At 41.3% G+C, this 15,809-nt stretch overlaps 1 protein-coding gene across 1 annotated transcript in view; it reads right to left on the bottom strand.

Moving 5' to 3' along the window:
- Positions 1 to 7,914: 7,914 nt before the first annotated feature.
- Positions 7,915 to 15,809, bottom strand: part of CDC20B (cell division cycle 20B) — a 57,992-nt gene continuing 50,097 nt past the window's right edge. Inside the window, exons 9-12 of the mRNA XM_007486312.3 lie at positions 15,421 to 15,646; positions 12,354 to 12,479; positions 11,799 to 11,916; positions 7,915 to 8,682 (exon numbers count right to left, since the gene is read on the bottom strand). Coding sequence (XP_007486374.2) covers positions 8,582 to 8,682; positions 11,799 to 11,916; positions 12,354 to 12,479; positions 15,421 to 15,646 — 571 coding nt within the window. The 3' untranslated portion in view covers positions 7,915 to 8,581. The remainder of the gene's footprint in view (positions 8,683 to 11,798; positions 11,917 to 12,353; positions 12,480 to 15,420; positions 15,647 to 15,809) is intronic.

Here is a 15,809-nt window from a genome sequence, read left to right as displayed (position 1 = left end):
TCCTTTGCAAGTGTCTCATTCCATTCCGATTTTGACCATGAAATACCAACCTCGCCTATTACATTTTATTTTATAAAAATTCATTATTTGCAACTGGCATATCGGCGATTTTACCTCTATTCCATGGTCTTCCTGTTCATATCATATTTGTCAAATCCCACAAATATTTACTTCAACAAAAATATTTTTAAATCACCCAGACTCCAATTCACCAAATGACAAGACATTTGGAAAATAATGGCAAAAATTAAATGGTTCTTATCCTCAAATAGTTGACATTTTCCTGGGAAGACAAAGAGCGGACAAAATAGTACTGAAACAAATAAAACTGGAGGGAGAGAGCAGATCTAACTGGGGGATCGGAAATTGTTTCACAGAGGAGATGAGCCTTGGAAAGGGAAAAGGTTGGAGAGGACGAAAGGGCAAGAATAAAGGCAAGGATGTGGGGGATGAAGAGCCACATTTGAGGAAGAGCTAGCATCCCAATTTGGCTTAAACCTATATGTTGAGGAAGAATGGACACAGTGAAGAGAGTGTTGGCCTTGGAATCAGGGAGACTCATCTTCATAACTTTGGATTTGGCCTCAGACATTTCCTAGCTAGGTGACTGTGGGCAAATCACTTAACCATGATTGCCTCTGTTTCCTCATCTGTAAAATGAGCTGGAAAATTACTCTGGTCTCTTTACCAAGGAAACCCCAAGTGGGGTCACAAAGACATGACTGAAAAATGACTGAAGAGCCTAGTATGAAGTAAGACCACAAAAGCTGGGGAGGAGCCAAGGAGCCTTAAAAGGTTAAGCTACAGAAATTGTAATTTATCCTAAAGACAATTAGAATCAGCAGAAAACTAGTAAGGGCTAGGCAATGGGAGTTGTGACTTGCTTAGGGTCATACAGTTAGAAAGTTGTCTGAGGCCAGATTTGAACCCAGGATTTCCCATCTCTAGAACTTGATCCTCTATCCACTGAGCCACCTCACTGCCCCCCCACTGGAGTTTTTAAGGAAGGGAAGGACAGGATCCAATCTTTTCCTAAGAAGGATTTGCATGTTGGGAGTGGGTTACAATTTATGGAAGCTAGACTGGGAAAATGGAGTTCAGAAGCAAAATGACTTAAGCAGAGGGTTCGAAGCTAATGCAGAAGTCTAGGGTAGTGGTCTGCAAGGTGAGACACCCCCACCCACCCCCCCCCCCCCGCTTTCTAAGGAAAGGGCAAGAGTTCCAGAATATGGAAGGATTGATGATGTTGCCCTCACTTGTTTTTTGCTACTCGCACATTGTAATAGATTGCAGTCTCCATGCTTCAGATTAAGTGGATCTAACATTAACTAACCCTCCTAAAATGAACAAATGGCCTTTAAAATTCTTGCAAAGAAACCACAGGGTAAAGATGAAACCAGTAATGCAAGCACAAGCCAACAAGACAATGGTTGACACTTCACCCAGAAAGAATTTCCTACTATTTTGTGATTACAAAGATAATTCTTTTGTAATCATGTCTGCTAAAAAGTCGAAAAAAAAACCCTCAAAATTATAAATAAGGGGGTATCTGGGTGGCTCAGTGGATTGAGAGGCAGGCCCAGAGAAGGGAGGTCCTGGATTCAAATCTAACCTCAAACACTTCCTAGCTGTGTGACCCTGGAGAAGTCACCTAATCCCCATTGTCCACTCTTTACCTCTCTTCTGCCTTAGAACAATATTTAGTTTTGATTCTAAATATTGATTCTAAAATAGGAGTTTTTTTAAAATGTCACCTATAAAAACTTGCATATCTACACAATTAAATCTGGAAACATAATTTCCTAATCTATATTGAAATCAAAGGATTTTCATTGGGTTTGGAACTCATTTAAAAATACTTTTAAAGTAATATTATCTGATTAGTTTTCAAAAGCACTGATTGGCATAAAAGTAGTTAGAAATAGGCTAAAAAATTTTCCGATAAAAACCTTTGCCTAGTTAGTGAATTGTAATTAAAAGAAGTTAATATGCTTCTTTCATCTGGTCCGTGTATTTTTCCAAGTTACCTTTTTCAGCTGTGACAGTCATCAAAACCAAGTGTGGAAACAGACTTAACTTAGAACCAGACTTTCAAATCATTTAAAAAAGCATGAAGCCAAGATTTTCAAAATCATGGACATCTATTCAATCATATCTCATTTCAAAGTTATTGTGGTTATTATTAACTTATCAAAAATTAGTTCATTAGAGGAAAAGGAGTTTTGTACCATTCATAACACTTTAAAATTGTTTTTTATCTTATTTCATCTTTATATCACATTTTTTTCATTCCTTAGTGCTCTTAGTGCAGTTTCACGATCTAATATATATATATATATATATATATATATATATATATATATATATATATATATAATTTATTAGCTAAATAAGTAAAAAATGAGCAAATACTCAAAAGTTTGGGTTTGGGGGTTTTGTTTTGTGGTTGTTGTTTTTTACTGATGGGGTGTGTGATCAAAAAATGTTGTAGACCACTGTTCTGGGGAGAGAGGGGCCTAAATCAGGTGGCGATCATGTCAGTGGGGAAGGAAGTAACAATATTGAGCACCTGGTTGATGTATGGGATGGCAGAAGGGGAAGAGCCATTGATGACTGCAGGCACAGCCCTAGCAAGTAGGAGAATGATAGTGTCCTAAACAAAAAAAGAAAGAAAGAAGGAAAGAAGGAAGGAAAGAAAGAAAGAAAGAAAGAAAGAAAGAAAGAAAGAAAGAAAGAAAGAAAGAAAGAAAGAAAGAAAGAAAGAAAGAAAGAAAGAAGAAAGAAAGAAAGAAAGAAAGAAAGAAAGAAAGAAAGAAAGAAAGAAAAGAAAGAAGAAAGAAGGAAGGAAGGAAGGAAGGAAGGAAGGAAGGAAGGAAGGAAGGAAGGAAGGAAGGAAGGAAGGAAGGAAGAAGGAAGGAAGGAAGGAAGGAAGGAAGGAAGGAAGGAAGGAAAGGAAGGAAGGAAGGAAGGAAGGAAGAAAGAAAGGAAGAAAGAAAGAAAGAAAGAAAGAAGAAGAAAGAAAGAAAGAAAGAAAGAAAGAAAGAAAGAAAGAAAGAAAGAAAGAAAGAAAGAAAGAAAGAAGAAAGAAAGAAGAAGAAGAAAGGAAAGAAGGAAAGAAGGAAAGAAGGAAAGAAGGAAAGAAGGAAAGAAGGAAAGAAGGAAAGAAGGAAAGAAGGAAAGAAAGAAAGAAAGAAAGAAAGAAAGAAAGAAGAAAGAAAGAAAGAAAGAAAGAAAGAAAGAAAGAAAGAAAGAAAGAAAAGAAAGAAAGAAAGAAAGAAAGAAAGAAAGAAAGAAAGAAAGAAAGAAAGAAAGAAAGAAAGAAGAATAGAGGAGGGGCAGGTTCAGTGAGAGAAGGAAATGAGCTTATTTTGGGGAGCACTGAGTTTGAGATGCTTAGGAAGAAATATCCAGCAAGTAGTTACAATGTGTGATGAAAGCTGCAGGGAAATTCTTGGGGATTTATAGATTTAGGAATTATTGGTGTAAAATATAGAAGTGGAAATGTTGTATGCTTTGGAATTCATCTCCCAGAATTCTTCCCTCATCCCAACAATGCTTTTCCCTTTCTGTTTTTAAGCTGTGGGTGATGCCTCCCTCGTTCTCTTTTTCAAGTGTGAGGCTGGTGAGCTCTCTCTGTTTCTCTAGCCTTTTATATTCCTTTGCTTCAAGTTTATTATGAATAAATCTTATAAATATAATCGTTGGAGGACTGGAGGCTAATTTTTAAATTTACAAAATGTTACTTTTTTTCTTTGTTAAGAGTCACGCCACAGGCTTCCCCCACATCCCTACAGCAGCAGAGAAGCATGCTTCTACTTCTGCAAGTGTGGAATGGTTACATTATTGGTTCCACAATACATGTATCATTTGAGAAAAGCAGAAAAAAATGCTCTCAGTGTAACCACACGATGTCATGTGATTTCTAAAAAGCTTGTAAACCATGGAGAACGTGGTTTGGGGGTTAATAGGTTCATTCCTGAACAGTTTCTATATTATCAGTTCAAAAATCATTCTGAGATACAACCAACCAGCTACCATTTATTGAGCAAATATTAAGTTCCAGGCACAATAGTAGGAGCTGGGACTCAAAACGAATGGAACAATCGCTCTGTTCTCAAGGATCTTACCGTCTAATGAGGAAGACAAGAAGCACATAGAGGAGTCTAGAGAATAACTGTAAGAAGGAATAAATGTCATTTATTGTCATCAAATAAATCAAGTCTTTAAATGCAGTCATTTTGGAGCAAGGGTAATGGCAACTGGAGAAGGTTGCATCTCGAAGGAAGAAGATTCTAGAAGGAACAAAGAAGTGACAACGAGGGAAGTCTATTCCAAGAATGAGGGACAGCCAGGGGAAAGGGCATCGCAGGTAAAAAGCAGCAGGCTGGCCATTATGGCCAAATGACAAACTGTGTGAAAGTAACTGGTGCAAAAGAAGACTGGAGGCATTTAGAAGGGCTAGTTTTTGAAGAGCTTCAAATGCCCAATAAAGGTATTCGTAGTAGACCATAAAGATAGCAGGGAGTGGATGATGCGAACAATGTGAGTTGGGGGTTACCACGGTATGAGTCATGACAGACAAGGAGATGCAGAGATTTGAAAGTGGGGGAGTGTCGAGTTGAACTGGGTCACTAATGGTCGAGATTGGGAAGAAAAGCAGGGTTAGAGCAGGGGCAATAGCTGGGGAAAGTACTGTACGGTAGATGGACCAGTGGTCCATCCACTGTGAGGACAAAGAATATGGCATAGGCAATGATGAAGTAATGGGAAATTGTGAGCAGATAAAGAATTTCAGAATTCTTCATTATAGAAGTGGCACATTTGTAGGAAGGAGATGGTCAAGTTAAGGTTGTAACCATTCCTATATATGGCTGAGGTAGAATAGAAGAGGGGGTTACAAGAATGAAGAAGGCTGAAGATCTCAGAATATACATGCTGGGTCCTCTTTAGTATAAGGGAAAGAATTGGGGTAGACAGGGGGATTTTAAGCTAGGCATTGAGCTCTTTGAGAATGGAGGGAAAATGCCTTGAGAGCTGGTAGAGGTAGCCACCAGGATCTGTATAGGGTGATAAATATGGATGGAGGGAACATCAACAGATAAGACATTGCTAGGTGATGACAGTAGAAGGAGAATCCATAAGTGGCAACAGAGAGCAAGGAGTATCACAATAAGAAAGAAAGAAAGAAAGAAAGAAAGAAAGAAAGAAAGAAAGAAAGAAAGAAAGAAAGAAAGAAAGAAAGAAAGAAAGAAAGAAAGAAAGAAAGAAAGAAAGAAAGAAAGAAAGAAAGAAAGAAAGAAAGAAAGAAAGAAAGAAAGAAAGAAAGAAAGAAAGAAAGAAAGAAAGAAAGGAAGGAAGGAAGGAAGGAAGGAAGGAAGGAAGGAAGGAAGGAAGGAAGGAAGGAAGGAAGGAAGGAAGGAAGGAAGGAAGGAAGGAAGGAAGGAAGGAAGGAAGGAAGGAAGGAAGGAAGGAAGGAAGAAAGAAAGAAAGAAAGAAAGAAAGAAAGAAAGAAAGAAAGAAAGAAAGAAAGAAAGAAAGAAAGAAAGAAAGAAAGAAAGAAAGAAAGAAAGAAAGAAAGAAAGAAAGAAAGAAAGAAAGAAAGAAAGAAAGAAAGAAAGGAAGGAAGGAAGGAAGGAAGGAAGGAAGGAAGGAAGGAAGGAAGGAAGGAAGGAAGGAAGGAAGGAAGGAAGGAAGAAAGGAAGAAAGGAAGAAAGGAAGAAAGGAAGAAAGGAAGAAAGGAAGAAAGAAAGAAAGAAAGAAAGAAAGAAAGAAAGAAAGAAAGAAAGAAAGAAAGAAAGAAAGAAAGAAAGAAAGAAAGAAAGAAAGAAAGAAAGAAAGAAAGAAAGAAAGAAAGAAAGAAAGAAAGAAAGAAAGAAAGGCAGATAAAGAAAGAGATAGGGAGAGAGGAATGGATGTATATATGGGGAGATGAATGAATGGCTAGATGGATGGAGAGATAGGTGGATGGGTAGACAAACATAAATACATTCACACACATACATTTGTGCATATACACGCAGAGTTATATAGAGAATTGTTTAGATACATACATACACACAAATAGTAAGAGAGCATTTCTAAATTTTCCTCTATTCCTGGCCCTGTGCTACGTGATGGAAGGGGAGGTTAATGTGAACTGGAACGACCTCCAGGAAGTGATGCAGAGTGAAAGGAGCAGAACCGGGAGAACAATATACACAGAGACAGATTCACTGTGGCACAATGGAATGGAATGGACTTCTCTACTAGAGTGACCCCACAGTAATTCTGAGGGACTCATGGGAAAGAACACTATCCACATCCAAAGGAAGAACTGTGGGAGCAGAAAAATAGAGGAAAAACAACTGTTTGACCACATGGGTCGATGGGGATATGACTGGGGAAGTAGACTCTAAACAATCACTCTAGTGCAAATATCAATAATATGGAAATAGGTCTTGATCAATGACACATGTAAAACCCAGTGGAATTGCTCGTTGGCTACAGGAGGTGGGGTGGGAGGAGATGAGGGAAAGAGCATGATTCATGCAACTATGGGGAGAATATTCTTAATTAAATTAAATAAATAAACTTTTAAAAAAAGAGGAAGGGGAGGTTACCACAGCTGGGACAAGGAAGCTGATGAGGAAGTAGAGACCAGAGGCTGAGTTGAGCTGGAAGTGATGTGAGTATATCTGGGATTCCTCATAAAATGGTGGCTATAAGGGAAGGTGCAATACCAAGACAGAAAGAATTCATATATTGATCTAGCAATGGTGCTTTTTGCCTATCTGACGACCAGCCTGGCTACATTCACTGGGAGATCGGCCACTAAATGATGAATTTTTTCAGCAATTGTAACTCCTGAATAATATCTACTAAGATGTAAACCATTGTGACCTGATGTCTTCTCACTGAGGAAATCCTGGATCTTTGGAGCAAAGAAATACATACAGAGCTATGAAATGAGCTGCCCAGACAAGCACCATGATGACAACAGGGTGAGATCATCAGAAGCTAAATGTGTCCAGGCACACTTCATGGCACCAAACTTAGATTGGGCTTTTCAAGATGGCAGGCAGAGAAGAGGCCAAAGGGCACTGTAGGCAAGAAGACCGTAATTGCAAAGGCCAGAAAGCAAGAGACCTATCTGGGGAGCATCAGCAGCTAGGTGACTCAGTGAATAGGAAGATCTCATCTTTATGAGTTCAAATCTGGCCCTAGACACTTACTAGCTTATGTGATCCTGGGCAAGCCCCTTAATCCTATTTGCCTCAGTTTCCCCCCTGTAAAATGAGCTGAAGAAGGACACAACAGCAAACCACTCCAGTATCTTTGCCAAGAAAACCTCAATTGAGGCCACAAATAGTTGAACATGACCAAAATGGCTGAACAACAAAAACAAGTGAGGACCGGTTTGCCTGGCACGCCGAATGAGAACAATCCGTTCCAATAGGCATGAAAGTGGCTGAAGGAGGCACAAGGAGCTTGGTCAGACACAAGATGTCATCCGTGGCATCCCAAGCCAAGCTTGGGTCTGGCCATTGGCCTTGGATGACTGTGGAAGAAAGAATGAAGTTGATGACGTGGTGCAGCTCTGTCGCTCTTAAATCCGGTCCCCAGGGGAGTCAAAGCTTCCCCCCTTGGCATCCCTGCTCCTCTTCACAAACAGAGAACAACAATCGACTGCAAGACGCTTAGATTCGACACGCCAACATGAAGAGCGAACGAATATTGTACTTCCATCAGAGGGCCACGATTTCCTCATTTGGAAGACGTCCTCCAGCCAGGCTGACCCAACGTTCCACAGCTTAGCAGAGGCTATTTGGGAGATGCTGTGACTAAAAAAACCATTTGGTGGCGAATGTCAATGTGAATATTAAATAAGCCCCCATTTTTCATAGCGTGAATAAATGAATGAACGAATGAATGAGGAAAAGGTTTTTATTGAGTTCTAGGTGCCGGCGACTATGCTGAGAACACAAATGTCGAAGTGAAGCCGTCTCTACCCTGGAGGGGCCCATCCTACAGGGGACATCTGAGGGGAGAGGAGTCCTAAGGGGGAAATTTGGAGAGCCACGCGCGAGGGGAATGGAGCACAGGGCAGTGGATAGGCATGTCTGCCCAGAAGCAAGGCTAATATTGCTTTGAGGAGCGCGTCCTCGGTCCTAGGACACGGTCCTAGCACAGAGAGCTCTCCTTAAAGCTTCTCAGCAAGTGGGGCCCAGCTGGTGTCAGTTGTCCCTGCTCAGGGGTGAGGGTACCACGTGAGGATTGCTCGCAGGCTCCCCGCCAGGGCGTTCAGATGCTGAAGGCTGCATCATGTTGTAGGGACTGGAATACAGTTTCCAGGGATTTCAAACACAAGAGAGACGCCCTGCCGCAGCGGTTGGGTGTCTAAGGAAGTATGGGCTTCCCTTCCTGTGTCTTTTCTTTCTGGGGGTGTGAGAGAAAATGAAGGCACCCCGAAAGGCCACTCCTCTCTGTGTGACCTAAAGTGTTCTCCCAGGCTGGGCTTCTGCCATTCAGGAGAATCTAAGAGACGTGAGCAAGCCTGAGCCCCGGAAGCAGAGGCTCCCTCAAGGCCTCTCTTTGGACCAGATTAACAGCATTTCCACACATAGGCCGTTCTATCAGCTGCCACCGAAAAGATCTTGCTCTGATCCGAACTCAAGGCCAGGTGCAATACTCTGCCTCTGTGACCTGTGAAAGGAAAGGCACGAATGTATGGTGTGAACACCAGGAGGGGGAAATAAGCAGATTTAAAAGCCAGTTTGACACGTGGGCTATTCATGCGGGTATCTTAACCTCAAACCAAGACAGGATGCTACAACCCAGAGGGCCTCAAGCTCCCACCCAGGCCTCATCTGTCTGCTGAGCCTCTGTCCAAACTCTGCTAAAATGCAGGGAACTGGAGGCTAGTCATGGGCAAGATGAAAGGCTAAGTGTCCCTCCGAAAGGCTACATTGGTCTGGGGGCATCTAGGGCACACAGGACTAGAGACAGGAGGTCCCAGGTTCAAATCTGGCCTCAGGCACTTATTGGTGTGTAACCAACCCATAGCAAGTCACTTAATCTGTCTACTGTATAACTGAAAATCTGTTACCCTAAAAAAAGAACTACAATTCCCAGGAGCCCACTGACTTCCTGTCATTATGCACTTCCTGTAGATAGGGGATATTAGGTGGGGACGTGGAAGGTCCCACCTCTTTACTTCCAGTCCCAAGCTTGGTGGTGGTAAATTGGGTGTTTGAACTAGTTGATCAGCCATGGGTATGTGGTTTTTATTTTGTACCCTCTTTATTCTTTGATTTCTAATGATATTTAATAAATATCTTAAAATATAATAGTTTTATTATTGAGGTTTAATTTTAACTTTTACACTACCTCACTTTCTTCTACTGTAAAATGGGAATAATAATAGCACCTCCTTCCCAAGGTTGTTGGGAAGATCAAATTAAATAATCCATGAAGCACTCAACACAGCTCCTGGCCTATAGTAGGTGTTTAATAAATACTTGTTTCCTTCCCCCCCACTTATTTTTTTAAACCCATATCCTCTACCTTAGAACTGATATAAAGTCTTGGTTCCAAGGCAGAAGAAAAGTAAGAGATAATCAATGGGGGCCAAGTGACTTGTCCAGGGTCACACAGCTAGGAAGTGTCTGAGGCCAGATTTGAACCCAGGACCTCCAGGTCGGGCTCTCTATCCACTAAACCACTTAGCTCACACACACACACACACACACACACACCTTATTTTTAAGGGCCACTGACTCCTGGGAGAGTCAACCAAAAAGTCAGATCTGACCCAAAGAAGACACCTCCTACAGAGTTCAGGAATCATTAGTGCCCTTTTAAAACAGCCCTTAAAATTTTGTTTTCAGTTTCTTCTTTATGACTAATTTTAGCTGTGAGGTGGATCCCTTTCAACTGGGGCTCCCCAAGCTTGTGGTTACAAATGTGAGCACTTTATTCTCTTGAAATTAAAAAAAATGGCCGAGCTGAGAAGAGAGAGGTGGCTCCTGCAAAGAGCGCAGGCTAGGGAGGTAGGCGACGGAAAGCCCTGGAAATTTGATTTCTACACGTGCAACACCCAGGATAACAGCGGACCCAAAGGACTCAAGGCAGGGTGCCCTATGAGGCTGGGCAGGCCCACTGACATGTTTGGGGGGTACATTAACAGAAAATTTAATAATGCGAGAATACTAAAGAAGGTAGAGGCTGGCAAGGCGAGAGCCTGTGGGCCCCACTAGTGTCCTCACCCCAAAAGCACTTCTGGAAGGCCCCGCAGGAAATTGGGGAAAGCCCCCCAGGGTGGGCTCACTGACTGGAAGACAGGGACAGGAGTCTCCCAGGATGGGTCGGCCTGGATGGGTGGTCAGTGGGTCCGTGTAAGGACTGACCACCCCTCACAGTATGCCAGGAAATGTTTATCAATTGGGAGGGGGGAGGGAGGTGTAAAGCACCCACTTTTAAGTTTGAACCAGATTCTTTTCTGTCATTTTCTGAATCTAACCAATAACAAAAATATACAGCACATGCCACTTTCCAAGATGTAAATGCTTGCAGGGCAGTGAGGTGGCTCATTGGATAGAGAGCTGGTCTGGAGATGGGAGATCCTGGGTTCAAATCTGGCCTCAGATATCTAAGATTAGAAATCAATATCCAAAGACTCCAAGTATTCTATTTTATAAAGTTTATTAATAAATACTCAAAGCATAAGGAAAATGATAACCTCGGTAAAGAAAGATCACCATCAGAAGAGAGAGAAAGGGCGGAGTCACACACAACTTATTTACATGTGGACGAAGGGAAAAGGATTCTGGGAGATGAAGCCCAAGGGTTCAAGATTTCTAATTACACAAATACTTTCTAGCTGTGTCACTTAACCCCCATTGCCTGCCCTTACCATTCTTCTGTCTTGGGGCCAATACACAGTATTAATTCCGAGATGGAAGCTAAGGGTTAAAAAAAAATCCAGTCCTTTGACCATGATACCAAACTGCCTTGTTAGATAACAGCAGAGAGTCAAAAATAAAAGACACCAGGGATCCTTTACAAATTTCTTGGGGCCCAGGGGGAGCTCTGTGGTTCAAAGCTGGCCCTTCGAGGTTTCCTAGCTGTGTGCCCTTGGGCAAGTCATTTGATCCCCATTGCCTGGCCCTGACTGCTCTTCTGCCTGTCAGAGTGTTGATTCTAAGAAGGAAAAAATTAAAAACAATATTTTTTTTAAATGCGAGCTGTGATGTGGCCACTTAAAAACCCTCAAACTTCCTGTTAGTTTGGGACTCGCCATTTGAAAGAAGACAGTTTCGTTTTCCTGACAGCTGCCATCAGAACACCTCAGAGGTGACTCTCGGTCCACAATTAGTTGTCAAGAGAAGGCCCAAAGAAGTAAAGTGATAACCAAGCACATCAATCAAACTGCCATAAAGTTATCCCCTTCCCATTCCAGTTTTCATATTAATTAAAGAGGAGCAATTTGTTTCCCCCATCCTTTCTTTTCAGCTTCATGTACACATTGCCTTCCCTGGCTCAACTCTTAAGTTCTTCTTTCTTTTTGCATTGATAGCCCCTGTATTTATTTCTTGGGGGGGGGGGTTCTATTTTTTAATTTTATTTTATTAGTCAATTTAGAAGATTATTCCTTGGTTACAAGCATCATATTCTCTCCCTCCCCTCCCTCACCCCTTCCCCTAGCCAACACACAATTCCATTGTATTTAGAACAAGATGCACATAGTAGGAGCTTAATACGTATTTACTGACTGACTGGTGCATAGCAGGGCCACACATTTGATTTATCTGCTTACTTACTGAAAAATCCACCCGATTGGGTCAGAAGGGGGTAGTTCCATAGAGCCACTTCATGTTTAGGAATGCCATGGCCAGATGCGATCTCTTTTGTCTTCGGTAACCAGATCAGGGAACAAATCTGATGGAGATACAAATAAATTATAGAATTAAGGCCATTTCGGTTTCATTCATAAAGGCAGCCGAGAAAGCCTAGTTTTTCTATGGGGAGGAACGTCTCATTCTAAATCACCACCCAACAAGGATGCCATCCAGACCCTTGAGTAGGAGCTGAAATTGGCCAGGAATTGGTCTGGATCCATCCCTCCCCCTGCAGCAATGGGGAGAAGCAAGGAGGAGTGTGGAAAGAAATAAGTTAAATCATAAAACTAGCATTCGTAGATGGAGGAGCTGTAGAGGAAAGAAATCTTGGCAAACTGAAATTTCTGCAGAATCAACAAGTAAGGAAAGGTGTGATTTGGACCCTGTGCTTTACCACAAAATGTTCTTTGAAATGCTGGAAGAACCAAAACGAACTGAATTCAGAAGGAGAAGTTCAAATGTATTGCATGTGTTTACCTGTGAATTTGTGCATGGCGTCCGGATGCTTTCCCCGGTGTTCATGTCCCAGATGTGTAAATGCCCATCTTTCCTGCCTCCTCCAACAGCAAGGACTTCAGACCGCCAAGGACACCAGTTTATGGCCTTAAAGCATAGACTTTTGTAAGTTCAAAAATGTTCTGCGTAGTTAATAAAGAAATCCTCCCCCTCTACAAGAACTGAGGATCTCATAATCCTTTGCTCTCCTCTGGGACCTCACTCCATCCATTATTCTCTCATCTTCGATCTCTCCCTCTCTCCTGTATCCCTCTTTGCTTTCTAGAAACATGCTCAAGCTTTCTCTTATCCTAAAATTAACAAAGAACCACTGCCTCATCGTTAGTATTCCAGAAAGAGAAGCCTATAATTCTTGCTTCTACTTTCTCACCTCTCCTTTATTCCTTAGCCCCAACCACTCTATTCTCTCTAATAACCATTTCATGTTTTAAATCTTTCTTGGAGAGGTAGCATGGCCAGTCTGGGAGCCAGGAAGAGTGGGGTGTCGGGGATCCCAGATTTACAGCTAATAGAGACCCTAGAGGCCATCTCATCCTACCTCCAGACTTCATGGTTGAGGAAGGTTTAAAGAGGTTATAAGACTTGCTCATGGCCAGACAGCTGATAACTTTCAAAAGCAGAATCTGAACCCAGGTCTTTTGACTCAGACACCATTCTATCTACCACATCACACTGCCTTGGAAAGACACTGCTTTGGTGACCCAAAGATGTTATTTAACTTGTCTGTGATCCAGTCATTTTCTAGAACCGTAAGTTGAAGAAGCGGATGCTGAACCTTACTTGGTAGAGCAGCTTTCACCATCAGGAGTTTCCAAAACCAAAGACACTGCAGATCTAGTCCAAAAATATTTTTCCTTGACCTTTCTGCATTTGATACTGTTGAGCACCTCCTCCTTTGATTATATGCTCCCCTTCTGGGTTTCTAAGACACTGTCCCCCCTCTTGGTCCTCCTGTCCAAGCGATATAACCACTCCTATCCATCTTGTTGATTGCTTGTCTTTCTCCCACTCCCCAAGTGTGGTACCCAGCCAGCATTTGTCCTCATGACTCCTCACTCCTCTCCTTGACAAACTCATCAACTACCCTGGTTCCAATGATTATTTCTGTACAAATGACTAGAAAAATATGTATAACAAACTCTTTTCCCTTTCTTGAATATCAGCCTTCCATCTTCAACTATCTGGTAAATGTCCAGGCAGCACCTCAAACCAGACAATTTCAAAAAGGAACTCACTGTTTTGTCCTCCCACAGCTGTCCCTCTCTACTGGTGGTCCTGCCATCCCAGTCACCCTGGCTCCAAATCTCAGTCACTTTTCATTCCTTCTCCCTCTCCTCTCAAATGTAATCAGCTACCACCATGTAGAATGATCTTCTGTCTGTCCTATCTTCTCTACATATGCTGCAAACACCTTCGTCTCTTGCCTGAACTATTGTAATAATCTGCTAAATCGTCTCTGACTCCTGTCTCTCTAGTCACTCATCTATCCTTCTTCACACAGCTGCCCAAAATAATAGCCCTTCATCAGCATCAATGTGGAGACAAGAAGTGAAAGATGCTTCCTCAGAATCCACCAGCAGGGAGGTTGTAAGACTGGAGTTTCGGTACCTTTCTTTCTAGGAGAAGGATGCCAGAAGAGATGCAAGCCAAGGCAGAATTTGGAAGTTTGTTTCCCATCTTGGCATCATGTGGATTTCTTTTTGGGGGGCAGGGGGAGAAGCACTGAGCCAGTCCCCAGATTTTTGCATCTCTGGCATTTTACACAGAGACTGATGCATTTACTACCGGACCCAGACCTATCTTGGGTGGCACCTCATCAATAAACCATCTAGCCAAAATTCTCTCTTCTTTCCTATAATTTTCTTAGAGCAGAGGTGTCAAACATGCAACCCATAGCTACATGTAGCCCAAATATCCCCAGGGATGCCTGAACCAGATTAAAATGTAATTGAGGGACAGCTCCGTGGCACAAGTGGCTAGAGAGTCAGGCTTGGAGCTAGGAAGACTGGGGTTCAAATTAGCTTTGGATATGTCCTAGCTGTGTAATCCTGGGCAAGTCACCGACCCCTGTTTGCCCAGCCCTTGCCCTTTTGTCTTAGAATTATTACTAAGACATAAAGTTAGGGATTTTTTAAAAATATAATTGAGAAATATTTAACAAAGTAAATAGAAATACAATAAAACATGGATAATGTTAATTTGTGGTTTTCTAACTCAATATGTATCTACAAGGATCCTATATATTGTTTACTGCTGCTCCCTCTGTCCCAATCCATCTCTTTTTGAGGATGATAACACTGTCTCCAAGCACTTCATCCAGATCTCTGCCTTCCCCTCTCATATGCTAAGTTATCAAGATATGACATAAGATAATGGTAAAAATGCTGAACTTGAAGTCAAGAAAAGAAACTTCTCTCAATTTATACTTGCTCATTTTTAAAATGGACCCAATAAGGACAATTAGGTGGCTGGGTGGATAGAGAGCCAGGCCTAGAGTCGGGAAGTCCTGATTTCAAATGTGGCCTCAGATACTTCCTAGATAACCCTCAGTAAGTCACTTAACTCTGTTTGCCTAGTCCTTGCCCTTCTGTCGTGGAGCTATTACTAGGACAGAAAGTGACAGTTTAAAAAATAAACTGTTTTCAAGTGGTTGTATATATATATTTTTTATACATTTACATATTATATGTTTATAAATTTTATTTAATTGTTGTAATATGTAAATTATATTTTACAATATATTATACATTTTATATACATATATATAAATAAAATGATCTTAATAATACCTTACATGACTATTGAGAAAAGCAAATGAGTTAATGTAAAGCAGTCTGTAAATCTTGAATGGCTATGGAAATGTAAGCTATTATTATTTGTAAACAAACGGACAGAGGCTGTTTCTCTTTTTCTTTGTCTTTTTCACTCTCTGCTGCCTGATACGTTGTAAGTACTTAATAAACATTAATTAAATTGTATTTGTTGAATTGAATGCTCTTTATACAAAAAGAGCTATTAACTTTCTTACCTTAACAGCAGTAGAGTGAAGCAGTACTCTAAGTGGTTGGCAGGATTTGGCCACCCCAGGATCATAGGGCCATATATTCAATACTCCATCCATACAACCACTTGAAAGCAGCTTGCCACTTGGGGACCACTTCAGAGCACATACAGCGCGCTTATGTTGAAGTGTGCCAATGTGATGTTGAGCAACTCGAATATCATAATGATAAATATGGCCCAGTCTTGATCCACTATATGGGAAGAAAAGAAGTCAGTTGACTATTGTGAACTTTAAATTACTCCACCCTACTTAGATCTTACTTTATGGTGAAGATAAAGTTGTAATCTCCTGATTGAACAATGAAGGTACTTAGTTCTTACTTTATAGTGAAGCTAGAACTTTAAGCTAAGTCT

This window comes from Monodelphis domestica, chromosome 3 (genome assembly GCF_027887165.1).
Source record: "Monodelphis domestica isolate mMonDom1 chromosome 3, mMonDom1.pri, whole genome shotgun sequence".
NCBI classification, from domain to species: domain Eukaryota; kingdom Metazoa; phylum Chordata; class Mammalia; order Didelphimorphia; family Didelphidae; genus Monodelphis; species Monodelphis domestica.
Note: the sequence above shows the minus strand (reverse complement) of the source record. Positions and strands in the feature narration are given on the sequence as shown.